At 48.6% G+C, this 22563-nt stretch overlaps 1 protein-coding gene across 1 annotated transcript in view; it reads right to left on the bottom strand.

Moving 5' to 3' along the window:
• The window catches only part of LOC142591393 (uncharacterized), a 38565-nt gene that overhangs the window by 6905 nt on the left and 9097 nt on the right, over window positions 1-22563 (bottom strand). The window contains exons 6-12 of the mRNA XM_075703720.1: window positions 19744-19965; window positions 16186-16424; window positions 13688-13862; window positions 6548-7734; window positions 5524-5922; window positions 4511-4603; window positions 566-646 (exon numbers count right to left, since the gene is read on the bottom strand). Coding sequence (XP_075559835.1) covers window positions 566-646; window positions 4511-4603; window positions 5524-5922; window positions 6548-7734; window positions 13688-13862; window positions 16186-16424; window positions 19744-19965 — 2396 coding nt within the window. The remainder of the gene's footprint in view (window positions 1-565; window positions 647-4510; window positions 4604-5523; window positions 5923-6547; window positions 7735-13687; window positions 13863-16185; window positions 16425-19743; window positions 19966-22563) is intronic.

Here is a 22563-nt window from a genome sequence, read left to right on the forward strand (position 1 = left end):
CCGCTGACGAAAGCTTACACCCCAGCTAAGAAGAATCTATAATTGGCTTTGTGTTTAGATGGTTGAGCTTTGCACCACCAGCTGGCGCCACCAATCTGGCCGCTCATGTTTACGCTCCCATTCATCCGGTAATCCGCCGAAACCGCCCCAGTTTGCCGGAATAGCGGAAACCGGTAAAGTCACGCCTGAAACCGCAATAAGTGAACCGATGGACACAGAGTAATGATGTAAATTGATGTATGTATACGTGTTGTAATTGCACATACTCTAACAATGCAACAGAACGAAATTGTACATAATCGACAACTCTAACAACGCAACGTCACGTAAACATTTCATCTTCACGGTCTACGGTGCGTGTCTCGTTTCACAGTATTACCACGGTTCATGAATGCCTTTTCTGTATATTACGAAACCAAAATGCTTCGCAACGCGTATAGCGCACAACTGGAGTAGTGGTTGGCAATATTTATTCATTTTTACCCTTACTTCTCGTTGTTGCCAAGAACGGCCACGGCCTTTCTCAACACTACAGCTTTTTTCGATGGTGACACAGCGCGCTTACCACACTATCGTCCAGGCTCTTCCTTTTGGCGATGGTGATCCCGTCCAGGGCGGCAATAGCGCTGGTCACGTACTGCTGAGCCTAAACGAGCAGTGGAGGAGGTAAAGGGGCAAGTGTTTCAGCTATACCTGCCCCGAAGAGACTCACTTGTACTGCCCCAAGTGTACTGCCCCAAGTTCACTGCCCCAAGTGCACTGCCCCAAGTGGACTGCCCCAAGTGTACTGCCCCAAGTGTACTGCCCCAAGTGTACTGCCCCAAGTGTACTCCCCAAGCAGTGCTGCCCCAAGTGTACTGCCCCAAGCAGTGCTGCCCCAAGTGTACTGCCCCAAGTGTACTGCCCAAGGTACACTCATCCACAGCGTGCACAAAGGGTGCTGTACTTAACAGGATGCTTTAGCTCGGGGACTCCCATCTAAGTACATGGGAAATGGGAAATCGTTTTCCTGAGAAAGCACTACACCAAATTTGATTAGGCCTGTTACATTTAAGAAGGAAACGTTAAACTCTAGTGACAGTTTAAAGCTGACTTTCTGCGTAAGCCGTCAATTTTTAAAAAAAGATATTTTGAATATCGCACATTTTCGGAAAACGAAACTATGAAGTTTCCAACTCTCTAACTCAGCAGTGAAAAACGATTTCACCGTGCTGTAAATCGCATGTAATGGTGCAATTAAAGCGGACGAAACTGATTATTATATGTGGCTTTCAAGTTGACCACTAATACGAGGGCTAACCATAAAGTCTTGCCCTTCTTTTTATCCAAATTACGGCTGTAAATGCGAAGTAAACATATCCATTCCCAGTGGTGGACCTTTCTTAGATCGTCCCGACATCCTACATTGATCAAACAGGTAGACGCATAAATTACCGACTACGAGAACACAATAACAAAGTAAACTTGGCCGCTGACGGCTTTCTTGCCATCCATTGCCAGAGATGCAAATGCAAACCTAGATTTAAAGAAATAGTCATCATGGAGTAGAAGCAGGTAAGATGACGAGCTTGATTATAGAAGCTAGATACATATCAACATTCCGCGACGCATGCGTCAGTAAACCTTCCATTTCACTATCCTCATCATCATCATCATCATCATCATCATCATCATCATCATCATCAGCCTGGTTACGCCCACTGCAGGGCAAAGGCCTCTCCCATACTTCTCCAACAACCCCGGTCATGTACTAATTGTGACCATGCCGTCCCTGCAAACTTCCTAATCTCATCCGCCCACCTAACTTTCTGCCGCCCCCTGCTACGCTTCCCTTCCCTTGAGATCCAGTCCGTAACCCTTAATGACCATCGGTTATCTTCCCTCCTCATTACATGTCCTGCCCATGCCCATTTCTTTTTCTTGATTTCAACTAAGATGTCGTTAACTCGCGTTTGTTCCCTCACCCAATCAGCTCTTTTCTTATCCCTTAACGTTACACCTATCATTCTTCTTTCCATAGCTCGTTGTGTCGTCCTTAATTTGAGCAGAACCCTTTTCGTAAGCCTCCAGGTTTCTGCCCCGTAGGTGAGTACTGGTAAGACACAGCTATTATATACTTTTCTCTTGAGGGATAACGGCAACCTGCTGTTCATGATTTGGGAATGCCTGCCAAACGCACTCCAGCCCATTCTTATTCTTCTGATTATTTCCGTCTCATGATCCGGATCCGCCGTCACTACCTGCCCTAAGTAGATGTATTCCCTTACGACTTCCAGTGCCTCGCTGCCTATTGTAAATTGCTGTTCCCTCCCGAGACTGTTAAGCATTACTTTAGTTTTCTGCATATTCATTTTTAGACCCACTCTTCTGCTTTGCCTCTCCAGGTCAGTGAGCATGCATTGCAATTGGTCCCCTGAGTTACTAAGCAAGGCAATATCATCAGCGAATCGCAAGTTACTAAGGTATTCTCCATTAACTTTTATCCCCAATTCTTCCCAATCCAGGTCTCTGAATACCTCCTGTAAACACGCTGTGAATAGCATTGGAGATATCGTATCTCCCTGCCTGACGCCTTTCTTTATTGGGATTTTGTTGCTTGCTTTATGGAGGACTACGGTGGCTGTGGAGCCGCTATAGATATCTTCCAGTATTTTTACATATGGCTCATCTACACCCTGATTCCGTAATGCCTCCATGACTGCTGAGGTTTCGACTGAATCAAACGCTTTCTCGTAATCAATGAAAGCTATATATAACGGTTGCTTATATTCTGCACTATCCTCAAAAGAGCTCAATCATCTTTGTTCTCGCTGAACGTATACATGTCTGTGAATGTGAGTCAAACACTGCTTACGTGTGGTTCCCAGTTTATTTTTCGTTAGTTCTTCGTTCTTTTTTACTGAAATTTTACACGTGTTGTATGACGTTTCGATATTGTATATGTACAGTGGCGTAGCTAGGTCGTCTGGCACCCGGGGCCCATAGGTCTTCTGTCACCCCCCCCCCCCGGGTGTAGCCGGCGGAAAGGGTGTCTTAGCGCTGCGTCCTCAACTAGCGCTGCGTCCTCAACGGCAACCGCTATACAACGAGCCTCCGGGCGAGTAGGACAGCCATATAAGGACTTAGACGCGCCAGGATTTCCGGACTTGGAACTGTAGTCCCGTCTAGATTCTCTTTATAATCTGCCCTTCCTAGTGTTGTATGTACAAGCGCCTGAGCGGCATGTCCTTTATTAAAGCAATCCTTGGCGTACATTCCATTACAATACCACACCGTGGTGCATGTACGGCTCTGAGCAGAGCAGTTATTTAACGTCAACATAAATCTAACAACCGCTCGCGCTGAAAAGCACAGCACTCGCGCTACCAACGTGCCGGTGACCTATACATAACGCTTTCAATGGGCGCCGACAACCGCCGACTGTTTTTGCGTCGGTTGGCGCTATCGGGGTGCGACGTCTGTGACGCCGCTGGAGGAGTTGCTCGGGGCGGCAGCGTTATGAGATGCCTGCTGTCTGCCGGGGCGTTGTTTCTGCAGCGCAGCATGCAGCGGTTGTATGTCGCGTACTGCGTCCTGCCATGATCGCCTACGCCAATAGCACCGTGCGAAGAAACCGAAGGAACCGCTACAAACCTTGCTGTCGCGCTCGAGTATACGTCGCCTTCGGGAAAAACTGCCAATTTTATTATTTTTAAAGCGAAGCATTCTTTGCCTCTTTCTTCGAGTTTCCCGTTGCTGCTGCTGCTGCTGTCCCGCACGCCGCCAACGCCGTCCGCGTCGGGATGTGGTAGAGATAGATGTGGCCATGTCACAAATAAAAGGCATGCCCTGTCGGTGTTTTGTTTCACGAGATTTGTTTATGAGCTGTCATTTTCAAAATTCCGAGGAATACCTTTGTAAAGAATGTAAGGCAAGGTTTGAGCCACGTGGAGGGTCTGCGCGGTTGTGGTTCAGAACGACTTCTGCGGATTTTCTGCAGAAATCAGATTTTCTGCCGAGATAATACATGACAGGTGTGTGGCACAAACGGAAAACAAACCGAGAAGTACAATGCCCTCTAGACGACGTAACTATAGGCTTGATTCCCAACAAATGCAGTGCGCGAGCTGCAGCGCTTGTCTCCGTGACGAGGTGGGGCGAGTGTCAGAGAGGGAATAGAGGGAGAGAGGTAAGTTCTGGAACTTACAACGCTACAAACCAGAATGGCGCCGAAGCGCGCACTTAGCGCCGAGAAGTGTCGAGCGGAGCAAGAACAACAAACACGAGTGAGTGATGCAGGCAAGATAACATTTCAAATCAGGTCACGACTGTCGTATACCCTCAACATCACCGACAAATAACATCAATGAACGCAAACAGCAGACAAAACTTCGCTTACAGCGATTCCCACAGTGTGTGGGATCTGCAGTTTTTTTTTTTTGGAACTGCGATTACTCCTACGCTGAACACAAAAAATAGTTGACTACTTGTGCCATACAGAACTGGCCCGTCATTGACCCGGTATACCCACATGTGGTGCTTGTGCCTGTGACGTCTTCTGCCAGTCCATCAGCCCCTCCCTGGTCGCAATGACAGCTTCCAGGGCCGTATTCGCCTTCGTCGCCTGAGCAAGAAAGAATCAAAGAATATGGCAACGCAGATTTATACAGGCAGGAAAAGCAAATGACTCTCGGCAATGAAAAGCCCGGTGCGCGGGGCCTGTTTCACAAGCAATGCGCCCGAAGTGACAGCACAGGTACAGTGTGGTTATTATTGTGTCGGCCTAGTTCATCCTATTTATTAAATAAGTTTTTCTTACCAGAGTGTGCAATAGGAAAGTACTTTCTTTCATCCTAGTCTGTCCTCACTTCCTCTTTCCTGATCCCCCCTCTCCCCTTCAAGCCCATCACCACCGCTGACCACTGTTCTAGTGTCAGCAGATGTAGCTATACATTTACAGTGTTAGCAGCAATAACATTTTTTTACTTCTCTTTTCTCGATTTTATTTTAAAAAATAAACAACCAATTTACTGCGCTACTACTACAGCCCCAGGCACGGCGCCAAACCCCTGACACTTCGAGGTGACACTTCAAGCGCGCACAGCCGCACCCTAAGATGACCCCGGTAAAATGTCCATCTTACGCCACGCACTATACGAAGTATAGCTCACCAGTCACACCTTTGAGGCAACCACCTCTTCACGGGTTCGCACCCTATCGGCCGCCATATTCCCACTCGACGCGCGCCTTTCGAGCAAGCCTCGACGACAGGTTGTTCAGTGCGAGGCTTTCATCAGTTCTCTCAAAGCAGCACTGCGCACTTCGAAGTTGGCTTTACGGCTTCATCGGCTCGCCGCATAACTCACCTCTCTGTGGAAGCTTTACCTTTCAACCAGGAACATCGACAGCTATGTCTTTTTTGCTGACAACCCCCCCCCCTCCCCGCCCTACCCCGTTTCTGCTAACTCAGTTAGAAACCCACCATAATGTCACTGGCACTGTGGGTGCAGCACCCAAACTAATGAAACAAACTGCACCACGCACGTTTCGCTCGACGTCTCCGAAGAAAGCCGGTGTCAGCGGTTGTTCGGCGACTCCCTTGAGGCTAACCTCGACCCCAGCGGGCAGCTGGAGCGACGACAGGTCGGCCGTCATGCCGTCCACGGCGTCGAACTTGGGCGGCGCCCCCTGCTCCTCGAGAACGCTCAGCCAGGGACTGCTGTTGCCCACGAACGCGGTCATCACGTCGACGGCCAAGTCCGGCCCGACCAGGTTGAACAGCGAGTGCCTGGTGTCGCGGCAGCCGTCGAACCGGCGCAGTATGCCCACGATCGCGTCCACCGTGAACAGCTTCAGGGCGGCGCTGATCATGTCCGCCACGGACTTGCCCATGTTGTTCTGTCCGGCTTCGCCTGTGGCCGGAGGGGCTGGAGGAACCTGAACCTATATGTATGTAACAGTATGTTGTCACGCTGCATACTGACGGTGGAGAACCAGAAGAGTGCCAGAACTGTGGGTCGCGAATCTACTTAAGGCGCGGGTATCCGCGCCTTAATTAGGTTCGTGACTCACAGTTCTGGCCACGCGTGGTGAATTTGCGCTACGTCGGCTACTATAGTGGCAGCGTTGCTACGCATCGCAGTGTAACGTTGAGAAAGGACTGGCAACTTCCAGGCTAACTCAGGCAATAGGAAATGGAGAATACTTAGAACTCGAAAGGGGCAAGTAAAAGAAACACGTTTTTTTATTGTATATATAATTGACTTTCCCAATGATATTCTTGCTGCCAATTTCCTGTGCTTCAAGAACTTGCCTGCAAAAAAAAGCTTTCTCGAAACAATTACTCCTCGAACAATATTTCGCCATCGGAAGGCTTCCAACGGTACCGAGACCGACGTACAAAACTTTTTTCGCGAGCCCAACTTATTCTCGTGAAACTCTGCCCAACATTCGCAAAAAATCGCAGAACGTTCCCAAATTCATTATGTTTTACAAACCATTTGGGGGGAGGGGGGAGTTGGCACGTACGTGAGTGCCACGTTTCAAGGGCGATTTCGCGACCACTCACCGGATCTTGCCTGTAGTCGCGCCTGCCGTGAAGCAGCTTGCGGTGGACGCGGCGCGCGCCGCGCGACACGGACGAGTGGTTCCGCGCGACCCTCAAAAAACGTCGTCTGACGTACCCGTCACTGCCGCTGCTGAAACGCTCGCCAGCCTGCGCTGAAGTGCTAGGGGGCGCCCAAAGTGGTCCAACGTTCGAACGACGTCTCTCGTGGTGCATGACCTCGCTCTCCTTCGAGATCTCAACGACGATGGGACTGCGATTTCTCCGATTTCCTGGAAACCCCGAAGCAACGGCCACTCGGCCTTGCGATCGAGCGACGGGAACACCTCTACGCCAGGAGAGCACGGCGCCTTCGCTCTCGCCTTTGCGGTCCCCTCGCCCGCGCTGGTGGACGGCGATGGACGACTCGGTGGCCCACGTCCGCACGCCGGCGTCTTCCCACAGCGGCAAGGCTGGCGCGCTCTCCGTTTCGTCGAAGAGGACGTCGTTGCGGTGAGGATGGCCCTGGGGACGTCCTCTGTAGCTCTTGACGTCCGCGGGCAGCGGGAAGAACTCGGTCTCGTTCTCCCCGACGACCCTGTCGTCGAGGACGACGTCGTCCCTGTCGTAAGCGTCCCGGCTCTCCGCGTCGCGGTGCGCCGCAGGAACGTCGTCGCTGAAGAAGACGTCGCCGCGGACTCTTCGGTCCCGGCGAAGCCGCGGCCCGCGCGGACGCCCTCCGGCAACGTCTCCGACGAGTGGAAGGAACTCGGTCACGCTTTCGCCGACGCCCCCGCTGCCGCCGTGCCCATGCTGCCTTTCAACCTGGTGCGCCCTCTCCACGTCAGTGAAGTCGCCTTCGTCGTCCGGCAGGAGCAAGACGTACGTGCCTCTTTCTTGGCCTGGTTCGTCGCCATCGCCTCTGCGGAGGTCGTCCCGATGGGCGACCGCCCGCTTCCACCTTCTCGGTCTGCTGGCAAGCTGGGCCAGGCTCTGGGGCAGAGGCGACCTGAAGGCGTGGGGCCAGACGGAGTTGTCCGCCGCATCATCGCCCATCTGTCCGCCCATCATCGCCCAACGCAACACGTGACGCCTCGCGGTCCCTCCTTCGTGGACGTCATGTGACTCCACCTCGCTCTTTGAGGGCGGGTACTCGGGTAACCTCGACGCCAGGGAAACTCCGTTGGACACGTCCAAGTCTCCGAGAGGCCCTTGGAGAAAAGGAAACAACGCAGAGGAATCCGGTTCAAATTTACCTTTAACCGCAAACAGAGAACCCTTTACTGTTCAACCGCAAGCCGTAATCGTCGCCACCAGCAGCTGCAGCAGCCTAAATGATGTTCACTGAAGGACGAAGGCTTCTGTCCATCAATCTATAGTTTCCCTGACTTGCGCCAGCTGACTTCGTATAATGACTCCAAATTCGCTCATCTCATCACGCCATCTAATTATGTGCACTCCTCGAGTGTGCTTCACTATCCTTGCGACTCGTCTGCTACTACAGAATACTGGATATCTATTGCACGCATTACGTAATTGGCGTATGCAGCGAGTCAGTTATGAACACATATTTAAGAAAAGCTTCGTTCTTACGAATGGGAAGAATTTGGCAACAGGACACAAAGTAACGGTAACGCACCGTACTTACCGATTACTTTATACGCACCCTTTATATGGTGTTTGTTAGTTTGCTAGTAAATCTGAATAGGATGTTTATTATTAGCCTCTCGCAGGTAAAAAAATCCTGATCTTTTCGCGGTCCACTTCTTGATCATGACATTAAAGTGAATAATTTGCTCATCAACGAATCCTAATTGTGTAATCAATTGAGTTTATTTATTTATTTATTTATTTATTTATTTATTTATTTATTCGTTCATTGAAAATACCTAAAGGCCCTCTGGAAGAGTGTACTAGTTGATATCAAATTCTGCGAGCTGGAGCAACTAAGTTAGCAAGGCACATCCCCTTACAATTTTCGGGGGGATGGGAACAGTTTCAAAAGACCTGTTCTCAAAATTTCGAAAAAGAAAATGGGATAACAGTGTGTTTGTCACAATCCTAAAGACGCTTAGTACCAGCACTATTTTCAAAACTCTTTTCAAGAAGAAAAGCTTCACGAACTCACATGCTGCAAAAGAACGGTAGAAACGTCTGACCTTAAGCGATCAGTTTTTTTTTTTTTAACGCTTTAAAACTTCCGTGTAAGTCTAAGTTTAGAACAGTTTTGGCGGCCATTAACCCTCGCTTCCTCGACCACTTCAATATCGACCACCGAAATCTGCATTGCACCGTCGCGTACGCTACGCAGACTCCCAGAGCAACGGCGCCTGCTCATCGTAAACAAATGTAATTTGATCCCGGGAAAATGACAGAAAGTTCGAGCTTCCGCTTGTCGCGGTAAATGACTTTGGAGCCGAGAACAATCACTCCGGCGCAGAATTTTCTTATTTAACGTTATCTCCGTCACGACCATCCAATTGTTAATAATAATAATATTTGGGGTTTTACGTGCCTTGTGAGCGCGAAGGACACTGAGGTGAAGTGCGTGCTGCACAGGGACCTGCGGTTTTAGCTCAGTTCCTCTTGCTCAAGCAGATGTCGCACCTCTCGTGTGAAGGGATCAGAGGAGGGATTATATTGAGTGGCTTATTGCGATAGAGCGTGAGAGAAATTCAGGATGAAGTTCGCACTCACCGGCGATCTTCGGCGCCAGCTCAGTTCCTCTTGGGCCAGCATGTCTATCACGCCATTCTTATAAAAAGGTGAGGGGAAATGTGAGCGTGAGGGAGAGAGAGATAGAGATTCTTGTCGGTGAAAGGAATAATTGGGGTAAAGTGCAGCGCAGTAACTGTCTCTCAGATGAGGACACCTCAACCGCACTGCACAAGAGGGAGAGGGAATTGAAAGAAGGGTGAAAGAGACGCGGCGGCCCCAACAGCGCGACGCGTAATTGGCGGGAATGCGCAATACAGCTCAGTTCAAGTTGTGCCATGCATGTGCATCTCGACACTGTTGTAAAGGTGCGTGAGGGTGGAAATGTGAGCGGATCACCATAGATCATGAAGAGACTCGAGGTAAGCCGCGTGATGAACGAGGATCTGCGCCACCAGTCTTGTCCTCTTGGGTCGGTGGCCCCATTTACGAAGGAATGTTAGGGGGAAAGTATAGTGGAGTCTCTTGTATGTAGTGCAGGGAGAACTGAGGTGGAGGCGTGCGTGCGATAGGGACCTGCGGAACCAGCCAAGTTCCTGTTGTGCAAGCACACGACTCACTTCGTATCGCACCACTCTATGATCATGATTGGTGCCAAGTGGGAGCCAAGAGATGGACCTAGTTGAAGTGAGAGTAGGGTGAATTATTGAAAGAAAAGCAGTTGAAGCGCAGCCGAAAGCGTTAGAGAGAGATCATCGCAATCCAAAATGAGTGAATAATGCGTAATGATTTCGAAGAAACTAACACTGTCTCTCAAAACCATTACGGATAACGAGCAGAAAACAGCGCTAAACAGGACGAAGAAAGGGTGCTTTGAGATAGCGGTAGAGTGTATTTATGCTGACTGAAATAAAGACACTCGGTTGTTAGCACTCGGGCCTGTGTCCCTCTCTTCGTCCTGTTGTCTAAGCGCTGTTTTCTGCTTGTAATCATGAACCAACCAGCCCGAATGCGTACTCTTCTGCATTACGGATAACTTTTACTTGAATTTTTGCTGGGAATTGTCTGTCCGGCATGGTGCCCCACGTACGTAGTTTATTCGGCGATTTAAGCAGGGGCAGCTAAGTGCGCGGTCGCTGCGCAGCCTAGCGAATTGCAAAGGACGCAAAGATGTACAGTCTTTGTCAAAAGCATATGTACAACTACATTAGAAACTTTTCTGATGACCGAATGGTCTCAGTCAAGGTAAACTCACGAAATCCTGCAATCGGTGCGTTCTGCGCTGAGTGCCTCAAGATTCTAGCCGGCCCCCGACGATCTTTTTGCTGGCCCACAACAGATTTGCACAGGTACATTTCAACGACATTTCAATCTGGACCACCCACACCCGTACAAGTTCAAGACACACTTCAAACAGCCATCGATGCCGTGCACAAATTCCCCCGCAAACGAGGCCTCGATCTTTCCAGTAACGCATTGGAATACATATATGGCCCCTAACGGCACCAACCTGAGCTCACGCAATGAGAGGTGCCGTCTACATTTATCGCTCACGCAAAGACAGGTACCGTCTACATTTATCAATCAAGGATGTGCCCACTCTCAGGGAAGAATGCATCAAAATTCTCGGTTCCTGGCCACATGAGAATGGAAAAGCCGACATATGGCTCCAACACACCACTCAACAGCTTCTCCAGGTCAAACTTCTCATTTGCACAACAAGAAAATTATGCGACATCCAAAAAAAAAAGTTACGCTATATGACATTGGCCCTCGCCGTCCCCACATAGTGTTATATCAATTGTCATACGCGACTCTTACGAACACGCAACGCACTTTCTAAAAAAATTCACCGACCATTACGATACTCCCTAATGCGAAATTTGAGCACAACTCTTGACGTGTTTCCATTTCGCGATATAAGTGTTTTCATTTCGGCTGTCGCGGACAGTTTGTCTCGTGTGGCACATTGCAAACGGAGCGAAGTAAGGCGCCACTGCCTCGCTAATCGGGACATCGCGAGAAACAGCGCGTCTCTGACGCGTGGGCGCAGTTCACAGCGGCCGCCGCAGACAGACCTCCGCTCATGCAGCGCTTTGTTTTCATATATGGTATCGGTAGACGCGCGCCGCATGCCATCAGTAAACAGATGACGGCACGCTACTCTGGCGCCATCTTGTAGCGGTCGTCGCCTCAGAGCCCATCTTGCGCGGCACTACGCTTTTCTTCTCACGCTTTGGCATCCCCTCCGCGTTCCTCCAAGCGCTCTCTTCGCTATCGCCATCTTTCATCCCCCGCTGCGCTCCGCGTTCGCTCTTTCATCCTTCGCTGTGTTCGTTCGCTCGGTTACGCCGAGGGACGACGCTGACGCGAAAAGCGCGGGAACTGGCGCCTAAGAGCTGCGCTCTAAAAGATCCTCTGGCAAGTCCCGAATCCAAGACTGCCGGGGTACAGGTGATAGCACCAGTGCCCGACCTAGACGACCTCACGCAACTTCACAGGGAGGCCCTGCTCACAAGATTAAAACACTCCAAGTAAGGACAGGCATTTCTAGAGAACTTGCGCTGTGCGATCACCGATCTACCGGACAAGCCATCCAAACGTCCCCCATGGCCCACCCTGTGCCAGGTCACGGTCACATTTCACATTGGAGCACCACATTTCACATTGGACGCAGGCACGACAAGGCCCGATTTGCTACAGAAAACACTGCAAAATGGTTCCTTTTCCCGTATGCTTCCCCTACGCTTGCGGTACCAGCTTTTCGTTCAGCCATGGCCGTTGCTGAGGGAACAGTTTCCTGGGGCGTACGGGACATAGAACATAGCAGAACTTGTGGCCATGTTGGCGGCCACCACCATACTCAATCCCCACAATTGCAATACTATGCACATCCGAACAGACAGCCAAACGACCTGTAGAGCGTTTGAAAGCAGCAACCTCCTTACCCAACTCTACAACAATCTACCAACCCGTCTCGCTGCACACTACAGGTTTGTACACAATGAATACATGGCCATTCGAGTGTGAAGAAGAATGAGATGGCCCACGCCATCTCCTGTGTTAACTTTCCAAGCTCTCCCCTCAACTGGCCAGATCCTCTCACTAGCGCAGAACTTCTCACTCTCGCTGAGCTCAATCGCAGAGAACGGTCGGGTGAACTTACTGAAAGTCGCACTGTATAGCTGCACCTACCCCATTCTATGTCCCGCCACGAAGCGGTCCTTATCAGGAGGGCACAGACACACTCACCACACTCACCACACATCCAACACTACATCTCTGACAATGCTGACAGTCCCGTATACATGCTTACGCTGCCGTGGCTTCCTGGACAATCGCCATGTCCTGTGGGACTGTCCTGGGACCTTATGCGGCAACGCAGACCAGCCTCGCTCAACTACCCACTAACACTCGACCTGCTACCCTAGAGGAGCGGTTGACAGACCCCTCTCCCAAGGCCCGAAGGCTCTCGTCCTCCACATACGTCTCCTCGGTCTGGGCCCGTGGAATTGGCCCCTATCCCTCTTTGATGTGTGCCATAAGACATGTTACCCATCCAACTGTGAAGAGACGACTGTGAAGGAACACAACCTGTGTTGCGTTTCTGTGATCATTATTATATCGAACGGGACGCTATTCGGAGTGTGTTAAACCGAGTGGATAACACACTGTTTTCAGAGACAAAAGATTCTTGGATCGTGGCCAAACGCGGCGCAGGCTTATAAAGCGACGCAGGCATTGCTATGGTTCATGTAAATAGACTGGCCTCGGTGAGCGATTGTAGGCGTGAAGTCATGGGCAACCGCATGTTCTCGCATTGATAACACCTTTTTCCCTCCCTATCCTTCCTTTCTATTCACCCCTTAAATCCCTTCCCCCGCGTAGGGAAGTAAACAGGACGCGCGTCTTGTTGGCTTCCCTGCCTTTCTTTCCTTTTCCTGCTCGCATAAGACCGCGCTGGTCAGGATCTCTCGGCTATTTCGGCTCAATAAAGTTTTGTCTCTCTCATTCTCTCCCTCTATCTCAAAAGTAAACGGGTCAACGTTGCCTGCGAGTGTCACACTGACAGCAGACTTAAAACGTGTTCCTGTGGCGCGTCCTAAATGATCCAACGACCTCAAAAGCGAAGAGAGCTCTCCCTCTTCTCCTGTGGAGTTTCGGGAGTGTCACAGGAACCGCAGAATACAGCCAAACGACATGTGCATGCGCCGAGCCGAACGTCTACGTTTTTCACAAAGAGCGTACGAGCAGCTCACGAAACCTGTCGCGAACGCCGCTGGTGACGCCAGTCGTACCGCTATCGGCTGCGCCGACACAACTCGATCGACTGTTCGCGTTTCGGTGGTTTCGTTCAGTGCACTACTCGCGTTTGTGTCACGCTCAATGGTTCCAGCAAGAGCCACCATGTAGCGACTCGTCGATAAGTACACACCCTATCAAAAAGAAATGTACAGTGTTTCGCCGTTCGAGGGGGCACGAGCAAGACCTCTGGTATCATTTGCGTACCATCTGCGAGGGCTTCCAAGATCTGGCGTGCGTGGTGCCGAGCAGCGCCCGAGGCGGCGACCCCGGCGTCGATGGCCGAACGACGTTCCGCGAGTGGACCCTCGTCCTCCGCTCGCTGTCGACCCTCGTCGCGAAGAGGGTTCTTCCGCGGGTTGGATTTCTTCTTCTGCTGAGCCTGCGTCGTCGCGGGGAGACAGTTTTCAATCGCGAGCCAGCTGGCACTCCCGCCAAGCAGGTAGGTTGATTTACTGCAGTATCTTTGATTGATGGGTTGGCTGACTGATTGTGATTGATTGAATGATCGATTGGTTGATTCTTTTTTGATGATCTATCATTGGATTGACAGGTTAATTCATTGATTGGTGGGTTGGCTGACTGATTGCGATTGATTGAATAATCGATTGGTTGATTCTTTTTTGATGATCTATCATTGGATTGATAGGTTCATTCATTGATAGGTTCATTCATTGATAGGTTCATTCATTGATTGGTGGAATGGTTGAGTGATCAACTGAATAAAGTAATGAGCATGTAATTGAATAAACTGATTGAATGATGGATCAACTGAATAAAGTAATGAGCATGTAATTGAATAAACTGATTGAATGATGGATCAACTGAATATAATAAGGAGCATCTGATGATAGATAGATAGATAGATAGATAGATAGATAGATAGATAGATAGATAGATAGATAGATAGATAGATAGATAGATAGATAGATAGATAGATAGATAGATAGATAGATAGATAGATAGATAGATAGATAGATAGATAGATAGATAGATAGATAGATAGATAGATAGATAGATAGATAGATAGATAGATAGATAGATAGATAGATAGATAGATAGATAGATAGATAGATAGATAGATAGATAGATAGATAGATAGATAGATAGATAGATAGATAGATAGATAGATAGATAGATAGATAGATAGATAGATAGATAGATAGATAGATAGATAGATAGATAGATAGATAGATAGATAGATAGATAGATAGATAGATAGATAGATAGATAGATAGATAGATAGATAGATAGATAGATAGATAGATAGATAGATAGATAGATAGATAGATAGATAGATAGATAGATAGATAGATAGATAGATAGATAGATAGATAGATAGATAGATAGATAGATAGATAGATAGATAGATAGATAGATAGATTCTAACGATACGATGGTTCACTGATTGGTCGATTGGATGAATGGAGGAGCCTCTCATTCAACTAGCTGTTGAATGAATGATTCGGTTTTACGTCCCTAAGCAACACGCGCCAGCCGCCACCCTTTGCCCATGTACAGACTCGCAGATAACTGGCAAAAATTATCTAGAGACCATGAAAGATACTGCAGTGTAAGACACTGATTCAGACTAATTACCTGTAATTACTTGTAATCAGCTGCATTTTTGGTAGTTTAGTATTTGATCGATTACATATGTTTACTTGCGTAATTTGCTCGCGTCGTTCTTTTTTCATTAACCAATTGCATGTAAGCAGCGACCTTACAGTAATAAACGAGAAGAAAGGGGGTTAACCGAGGGGCCTGATATTTATTGGTCATATCATAAGAAGCCAGCAAACACTGACCCTGAGGACAACATAGGGGAAATTACTTATGCTAAATAAACGAAATAAGAAATGATAAGTTAATCGAAATGAAAGTGGATGAAGAAACAACTTGCCACAGGTGGGGAACGATCACACAACCTTCGCATTTCGCGTGCTATGCTCTACCGATTGAGCTACCGCGGCGCCGTTTCCCCATCCACTTCTTTGGGTATTTATGTTTCCCAGGAAAACCCTGGTAGTGTTAGCCAGCGCCACCACTCACAGACCTTGGCGGCGGACGTGGAACAACCTTTCTGCTGCAGGCGTCACGAGAACGTGATCTTTTTGGGTGAGGGCAACTGGTCAATAAGCCCACACATGCTAACTGAAGGCATCAATGTTGCCACATTCGAGACTCCTGTTAGGTAATAAACAATAAAGGAGGTTAACCGAGGGGCCCATTTTTATTAGTCATATCATAAGAAGCCAACAAACACTGACCCTGAGGACAACATAGGGGAAATAACCACTATGCCCCACCCTCACCGCGAACCATCGCGAGTGGAGCGCCATGGCTGAACGCTGAACAGGGATGGCAGAACAGGTGAATGCGCCCACGCATTGGCGCGGCGAATTCATCCTTAATCCCCACAAAGCTTAGGCTCAGAAACCGGGCCGGGTTAAACCGGGTACGGACCACGTTTGAAAACACCGCGCCGAGCTCGGTCGGTGCCCGCGCATGGCAGTTTCTGGCTGTGGCCGGGCAAGGAAAAAAAAAAACGGCCCACGCAGTCCTCTAGTCGCCCCCCTCGTTGTTAGTATATGCTTCCGTCCAAGTCTCTGGCAAACCGCTATTCCGCAGAGGGCAATACGTTTCATACACGCACAAGACGGAAAAACTTCCCGAAGTCCCTTTACACAGGTCACGTGACGCACCGGGAACAGGGCCTTGTGGACGAATGCCAGCATGTTCCGACACTCGGGCGCCGTGGGTTGCTCGAGCGGGTGGCAGAGGACACGCTCGATGCCGATGCCCACCATCACGCCGAAGGAGGACGCCACGATGGACACCGAGAAGGTGAGCAGGAAAAAGAGCACGGCGCCGGACAGGAGCCAGCTGCCCGAACGCAGGCTGCACAGACCGGTGCGCTGGTTAGCGCAGCTGCACTGGTTGGCTGCAGAGTGAAGGAGAGGGAGAAGCGGACAATTATAGCGAGAGATAGAGGGATGGTGGAAAGGGCAAACACGCGAATTCGCGAGGGAATCAAGGAAGGAAGTAAGTGCTGACCAGCTGGGATAAATGTATTTCCGAATCTGACTGCTTCCAAGTTTCGGCCACGTGTTTAAAATAAGAGAAATGCGCTGTAAAACACATTTTGTAGAAGGATGTTCTTCCCAAGAACGGACCCCGTATCACAGAATATCCGGTGTCGGCGTCCCGCATCCGCGTCTGGCGTCGGACGTTGTACCGGCTAAACGAATATCGAACCACACGTACCCAGACCCTCCATGTGGCGCAAGGAAGTTACCTGAACTAATTGAATTTCTCGAGCTGAAATACAGTAGAAAAATCAGAAACTAGGAGCTACACACAACCTACAGACATGATACTGTCGTATTATAAATTGAATATACGAGAAAACATCATTATATTGCGCGAAATCTCAAACAAACCCCTTTTCCAGCGTTTCTACCATCCCTAGACCCGCCAGGGCGTCCGCCATTTCCGTGCACCGGCACGCAAATATCTTGGAGGCCACGAAGCGGCACGCCCGGTTCCTTGTAAAGCTTCCATATTGCGCTCACCTCCGCCGCATCCCGACCCACGCAAGTGGCCGCGTTTCTACCAGAAAGCCCTCCTTCGTGCACAGCGTCCGTGGCCAGCGTTTCCCAGTAAACGTAATGGTTACATACGCTGCAGTTGCCGGGAAGCGTGAGGAGCAGTCAGGGATCTTTGAATGCTATCGCGTTCCACTCTTAAAGAGGAAGCTTAAGCGTTTATACAAATTTTAGCTCTAGGGATGCGTTTTCTTTTCAACTGTGTATTTGAGTGCATAATGTTTCGCTATGACAGCACGCCAATTTGCGTGGTTTCAACGAAAGTTGTAACGGTCTACATATGTGTTGATTACCAGGAGTGCATATTCTTGGGCTAGTTGACTCGTTGCATCAATCAAAGTCGTAGCGCTGGATTGACAGGAACACGAAAGACGGCAGGACGTGCGCGTGCTGTCGTCTTTCGTGTCCCTGTCAATTTAGCACTATGAATTCGGTTTACATTCATTACCGCTGGTAGGAGTTCCTGTTAGCTGTCATGATTATTGCTAACCTCCCTTTCCCCCACCCCTTTGTAATGCCCACGAGCGCTGTGTGTACTGCGATCAACAAATAACTAGCAAAGCTTCCCTAAACGCATGACCTCCGACATCTGGGCGTTGTCCGCGAACACTCTGAACCCCGTAAACTGAATTGTACGTATTCTACAGCAGCCTAAGACTGAACCTAACAAATATCAAGACCCCTCACTGAGCCAAGACGGAAGGAACCGGTGACGTCAACGTGAGGAACGTGCACTAGCATTCTGGCACAAAATCTAGCAATAAATCAAGTTGGGCGTTTTTTTTTCCTATTAGTCATCCTCTAACCGCGGATACAACGAAAATAGACATGCGAAAGAATGTTACGCCAGTGCACGTTTCTTTAGTGTCCCATCAAAGGGGCGCTGAAACACTTTTTGAACGTAGTAAAGAAATGTTGCCGTACTATGAATAACAATCCTGCGAATGTGTGAGCCAAATATTATTGCACTGCGTGCATCAGGGAATTTACAGTCCGGTGTCAAAAGAAGAGAAGAGTCGCTTCCTCTCGCATCCGCAATGTCGTCATCGAAAGCAGGTTGGCCGACCAATGCTATGGCTGATTTCCTGATCGCGTGAACAGTGTGAGTAATACATAACTGGTTATTTTTTAGTGAAATGAAAAAATAGATAAGTCTGTGACAGAAAGGCAAACGATTTCATCTTTGCACTGCGCGTAGCTGCGTCTGGCGCGCGTGGCCTCCGAGATGCCAGCGCGATGTGGCGCAGCGCAGTCTCCCACGGCCGCCACGAGGTGTCGCGACGAGCCCTTGCCCCGCCCACCGCGACACTCAATTTCTGGCCGGGGCTTATCCGCTGTGTAGCTTCCAGCGAGCTAGCGGAGCCGAAAAGACCGAAAAAGCCTGGTGTCGGTGCGATTAACCTCCACTTATAGATGAAACGATTCGAATATATATATATATATATATATATATATATATATATATATATATATATATATATATATATATAAACAAGAAGAAAGGGGTTGACCGAGGGGCCAGATTTTTATTAGTCATATCATAAGAAGCCAACAAACACTATATAAGAGACCACTGTATATATATATATATATATATATATATATATATATATATATATATATCGGCATGTGGTTCGTGGGACGGCGTACTTTAACAGTGAGACCATTCTACGATTGGTTTTTAAAGAAAGAGCATTTGAAGGCCAGCTTACAAACGTTCGTTTTAAAGAAGTCAGTGCGTTTCCACTCTGTGGAAAAGGATAACTATGAAAGCTGTGAATGTGGGCCCCTTAATGGCGAACCACACCTCCACCGCGGGTCGGCCCGGCATAGCACTATCTTTGGTATCGGCCCAGGTACGGGGAGTGCTTAACGCCTGCTTCACTTTCGCCGCGGGTCGGCCCCGTACTGCACAATCTTTGGGATCGGCCCACGTACGGGAACTGCTTAACTCCTGCTTCACCTCCGCCGCGGGTCGGCCCGGCATTGCACCATCTTCGGGATCGGCCCCCGTATGAAAAATTGTCTGTGTCCACGGAGACGAGATCCACTAGTACCTAGCCATAAATAGCTTCGCTGTAAAAAGCCTTTACACGTGCTGTGCGGCAGACTAACTCGCGGAGTGTCTGGTTGCGTGCCAATACTCGCCGTATACGGCTAGCCATACGGCTAAGCGGACAGTGGCCATCTTAAGTCTCGTTCCAATTCTAATGAATACGTCGAAGTAGACAGCTTGGCGAAGACAGCATCGAAGTCATAAACGATGCAGGCTACCTTCTTGTGCAAACAAGATAGCGGTTGGACAAGACGCTTGGAAAGCCGACAGGAAGGTTGTCTGCGCACAAGAAAACGTATACACGCGGTCCTACGTCCTTAATGTAAGCTACCTCGTGTTTTTGAATAGGTTTTCTGGCGCAAAAATGCAGAAATTACGCGTGCTTTTTTCAACTTTCTCTTGTGGCATCTAGGTGGTGTCACGTCGCACAAGCGTCTTCGATACGTCTTCCAGATGGCTAGAAACGCGTTCCATTACACGGTCTCAAAGCTGCCTCCGGCTGTCTCCTTAGCTGTCTACGTAGACTGTCTCCGATGCGGGCCAGAATAGAAACACACTCTCTGATGCGCGCAGAAGTCGCAGAAGCTCCTTACGCTCACCGATAGTGTAGAGGAGGCAGACGACGCCCATGGCTACCACGATGCCGATCGTGCCGAGCGAGTAATTCGACTGTATATCTTTCAACGGTTCGGGAAAGTCGATCTTCTCGTAGGTCCTCAGTTGTTGCAGGAGGGCGCTGGTGCTGGATTCGAAAATGGCGGCGGTCGAGTTGAACAGTTCTCTGCCGACGTCGAGGAAATCGTCGATGGCTTTCGTGAGCTCTGCGCAACGTGACACCACGGCACAGCAGAGAGCTAAATTTTCGTTGATGTCATACGTTTTGATAGCTTTATTGGACGAGTTTTGTTAGAGCCGCGCGCAGGCAATTTTAGGCGCCTTACGCACGTAGCACTATAAACACGTTTACACTGTTCATTTAGCGGAAATAGATCGTCTAGTTCAAAAGCAAATGAAGTCCGAACTGCAATTCCTTGAACTTCGTGTCGTCATACTGGCACCGCTACGTCATTGTGACGTCACGGATTCCAAAGCTTCTTAGGTATTTAAGATTGCAGGTGACCAGAAAGGTTGGGAACTCAGCGAGAAGGCTGCCCGCACACAAGATGACAATTGCGATTTCATATGCACTTAGTGTAATCTTTTTGTTGTTGCCGTTGTTGCTTTTAAGTAGGGTATCACATTAGAGATTTCTTTAGAATAGCGCGCCTGTCGCCTTACGTACGTTTTCAGTACGTTGTCTTCAGTGCTGGCTAGAATTGGAAAACACCCATGGAATGGGCGACAACATTCGGGAATGTTCGAATATCTGAAGGCAATGTTCGAATACATGAAGGCAATGTTCGAAAACATGAAGGCAATGTTCGAAAGCATGAAGGCAACATCATCATCATTATCAGCCCGGTTACACCCACTGCAGGGCAAAGCCTCTCCCATACTTCTCCAACAACCCCGGTCATTTACTAATTGTGGCCACGTCGTCCCTGCAAACTTCTTAATCTCATCCGCCCACCTAACTTTCTGCCGCCCTTTGCTACGCTGCCCTTCCCTTGGGATCCAGTCCGTAACCCTTAATGACCATCGGTTATCCTCCCTCCTCATTACATGTCCTGCCAATGCCATTTCTTTTTCTTGATTTCAACTAAGATGTCCTTAACTCGCGTGTGTTCCCTCACCCAATCTGCTCTTTTCTTATCCCTTAACGTTACACCCATCATTCTTCTTTCCGTAACTCGTTGCGTCGTCCTCAATTTAAGTAGAACCCTTTTCGTAAGCCTCCAGGTTTCTGCCTCGTAGGAGAGTACTGGTAAGACACAGCTATTATAGACTTTTCTCTTGAGGGATAATGGCAACCTGCTGTTCATGATCTGAGAATGCCTACCAAACGCACCCCAGCCCATTCTTATTCTTCTGATTATTTCCGTCTCATGATCCGGATCCGCCGTCACTACCTGCCCTAAGTAGATGTATTCCCTTACCACTTCCAGTGCCTCGCTACCTATTTTAATTTGCTGTTCTCTTCCGAGACTGTTAAACATTACTTTAGTTTTCTGCAGATTAATTTTTAGACCCACTCTTCTGCTTTGCCTCTCCAGGTCAGTGAGCATGCATTGCAATTGGTCCCCTGAGTTACTAAGCAAGGCAATATCATCAGCGAATCGCAAATTACTAAGGTATTCTCCATTAACTTTTATCCCCAATTCTTCCCACTCCAGGTCTCTGAATACCTCCTGTAAGCACGCTGTGAATAGTATTGGAGAGATCGTATCTCCCTGCCTGACGCCTTTCTTTATTGGGATTTTGTTGCTTTCTTTATGGAGGACCACGGTGGCTGTGGAGCCGCTATAGATATCTTTCAGTATTTTTACATAAGCCTCGTCTACACCCTGATTCCGTAATACCTCTATGACTGCTGAGGTTTCGACAGAATGAAACGCTTTCTCGTAATCAATGAAAGCTATATATAAGGGTTGGTTATATTCCGCACATTTCTCTATCCCCTGATTGATAGTGTGGATATGGTCTATTCTTGAGTAGCCTTTACGGAATCCTGCGTGGTCCTTTGCTTGACAGAAGTCTAAGGTGTTCCTGATTCTATTTGCGTTATTACCTTAGTAAATAGTTTGTAGGCAACTGACAGTAAGCTGATCGGTCTAGAATTTTTCAAGTCTTTGGCGTCATTAGAATACGTAAAGGCAACATTGGAATAGATTAGAATAAAGGCAACATTAGAATACGTAAAGGCCTGTTTTTCGCAGAGCGATTGCAATAATTTACAGCAGTGGCTAGCCGGTCAAATATGTAACCAAAAGAACAATAACAACAACCATTGCGCCCTTATCAGTCGCAAGTTACGATGATTTTTAAAAAAATGCATAAAAGTTCAATTGCAAGTTACCGCAGACCGACATGAAAGAAAGTCAAGATAGTATGGGATGATATTCGTGCAATCAGTCTATTGCGTGTCGTAATTAAGGAGCAAATAAACGTCCAATTATTGTACAGACAAATATGTGTCGCGTTTTTTTTTTCATAAGATTCGAATCACCTTTCCTGATCCCGTGTGCACGTTTATTGACTTTTTTAATGACAAGGAAAGAAAAAAGGCGTGTCAACCAAAATCAACGCGGAAGAACAGAAGGTCGACGTATACGTGGTATTGTATTCGTACGTACTGAAGTTGGGGCATTACAGACGATGCAATGCAAAAAAAGAAGTGAGGCGTGCAGACAGGACACAAGAGTAGAGAAGTGGACAACACGGCGTTCGTGTTGTCCACTTCTCTACTCTTGTGTCCTGTCTGCACGCCTCACTTCATTTTTGCATAATGAATCCTTGCCAACTAGCTGAGCTTTCTGTCG

The sequence above is a fragment of the Dermacentor variabilis genome, chromosome 8, assembly GCF_050947875.1.
Source record: "Dermacentor variabilis isolate Ectoservices chromosome 8, ASM5094787v1, whole genome shotgun sequence".
Lineage (NCBI taxonomy): Eukaryota > Metazoa > Arthropoda > Arachnida > Ixodida > Ixodidae > Dermacentor > Dermacentor variabilis.